Source organism: Penaeus monodon, chromosome 33, assembly GCF_015228065.2.
Source record: "Penaeus monodon isolate SGIC_2016 chromosome 33, NSTDA_Pmon_1, whole genome shotgun sequence".
In the NCBI taxonomy this organism is placed as follows: Eukaryota; Metazoa; Arthropoda; class Malacostraca; order Decapoda; family Penaeidae; genus Penaeus; species Penaeus monodon.
The window spans coordinates 21,816,271-21,816,863 of record NC_051418.1 but is presented as its reverse complement, the minus strand read 5'-3'; the positions used below and the strand labels follow the sequence as shown (position 1 = coordinate 21,816,863).

The 593-nt window shown below is 46.9% G+C and overlaps 1 protein-coding gene across 1 annotated transcript in view; it reads right to left on the bottom strand.

The window, feature by feature from the left end:
* Positions 1–483, bottom strand: part of LOC119594146 (CD209 antigen-like protein C) — a 3,584-nt gene extending 3,101 nt beyond the window's left edge. The window contains exons 1-2 of the mRNA XM_037943213.1: positions 284–483; positions 57–176 (exon numbers count right to left, since the gene is read on the bottom strand). Coding sequence (XP_037799141.1) covers positions 57–176 — 120 coding nt within the window. The 5' untranslated portion in view covers positions 284–483. The remainder of the gene's footprint in view (positions 1–56; positions 177–283) is intronic.
* Positions 484–593: the final 110 nt, after the last annotated feature.

Sequence of the window (593 nt, the reverse complement as noted above, 5' to 3'; positions counted from 1 at the left end):
CACACATGTTCACCTCTCAAACTTTTGCCTAATTCATCTAAGTTCTGTAAACTTACCTGGGTGCAATTAGGGTGAAGAGGAGGAAAGTGCTGATCGAAGGGGCTGGCCACGCTGCCCTCCTCCAGCGCCCACACCGCCCCTGCCACCGCCCAGAGAAACGCTGCAACCACACGCATCTGCCGGCATCAAGATGGTTGTCAGTGAGTATCACGTTAGAATTTACATATACAAAAATCAAACCTGCTGGCATATGTTTTTTTTCGTGAATGGTAAAACACATTACATCAAATTTATGAAGTGAAGTATTTTCCACTTGTATCGGTGTCTGCGTGTTCGTAGTGAACGGCGAGGAAAAGGAAAATCGCTCCTTTTGGGAAAATGCGAAGGTGGACCTCGTCAAACAACTCGCGAGGAAGGTCTCTTGGAGACTGAAACAGCCCCGAGGCTCCCAGTGTTTATAGCGGAGGCGTCTGCCTTCGCTGTGAGCAGTCAGCGCTTCTTAAATTCTAAGAAGCCAGTGACTGTATGCTATAAAAGTGTTGTCATGTAACATGACCATTATGTTGTTCTCTGGAAAGAACAAGGCCCATTAT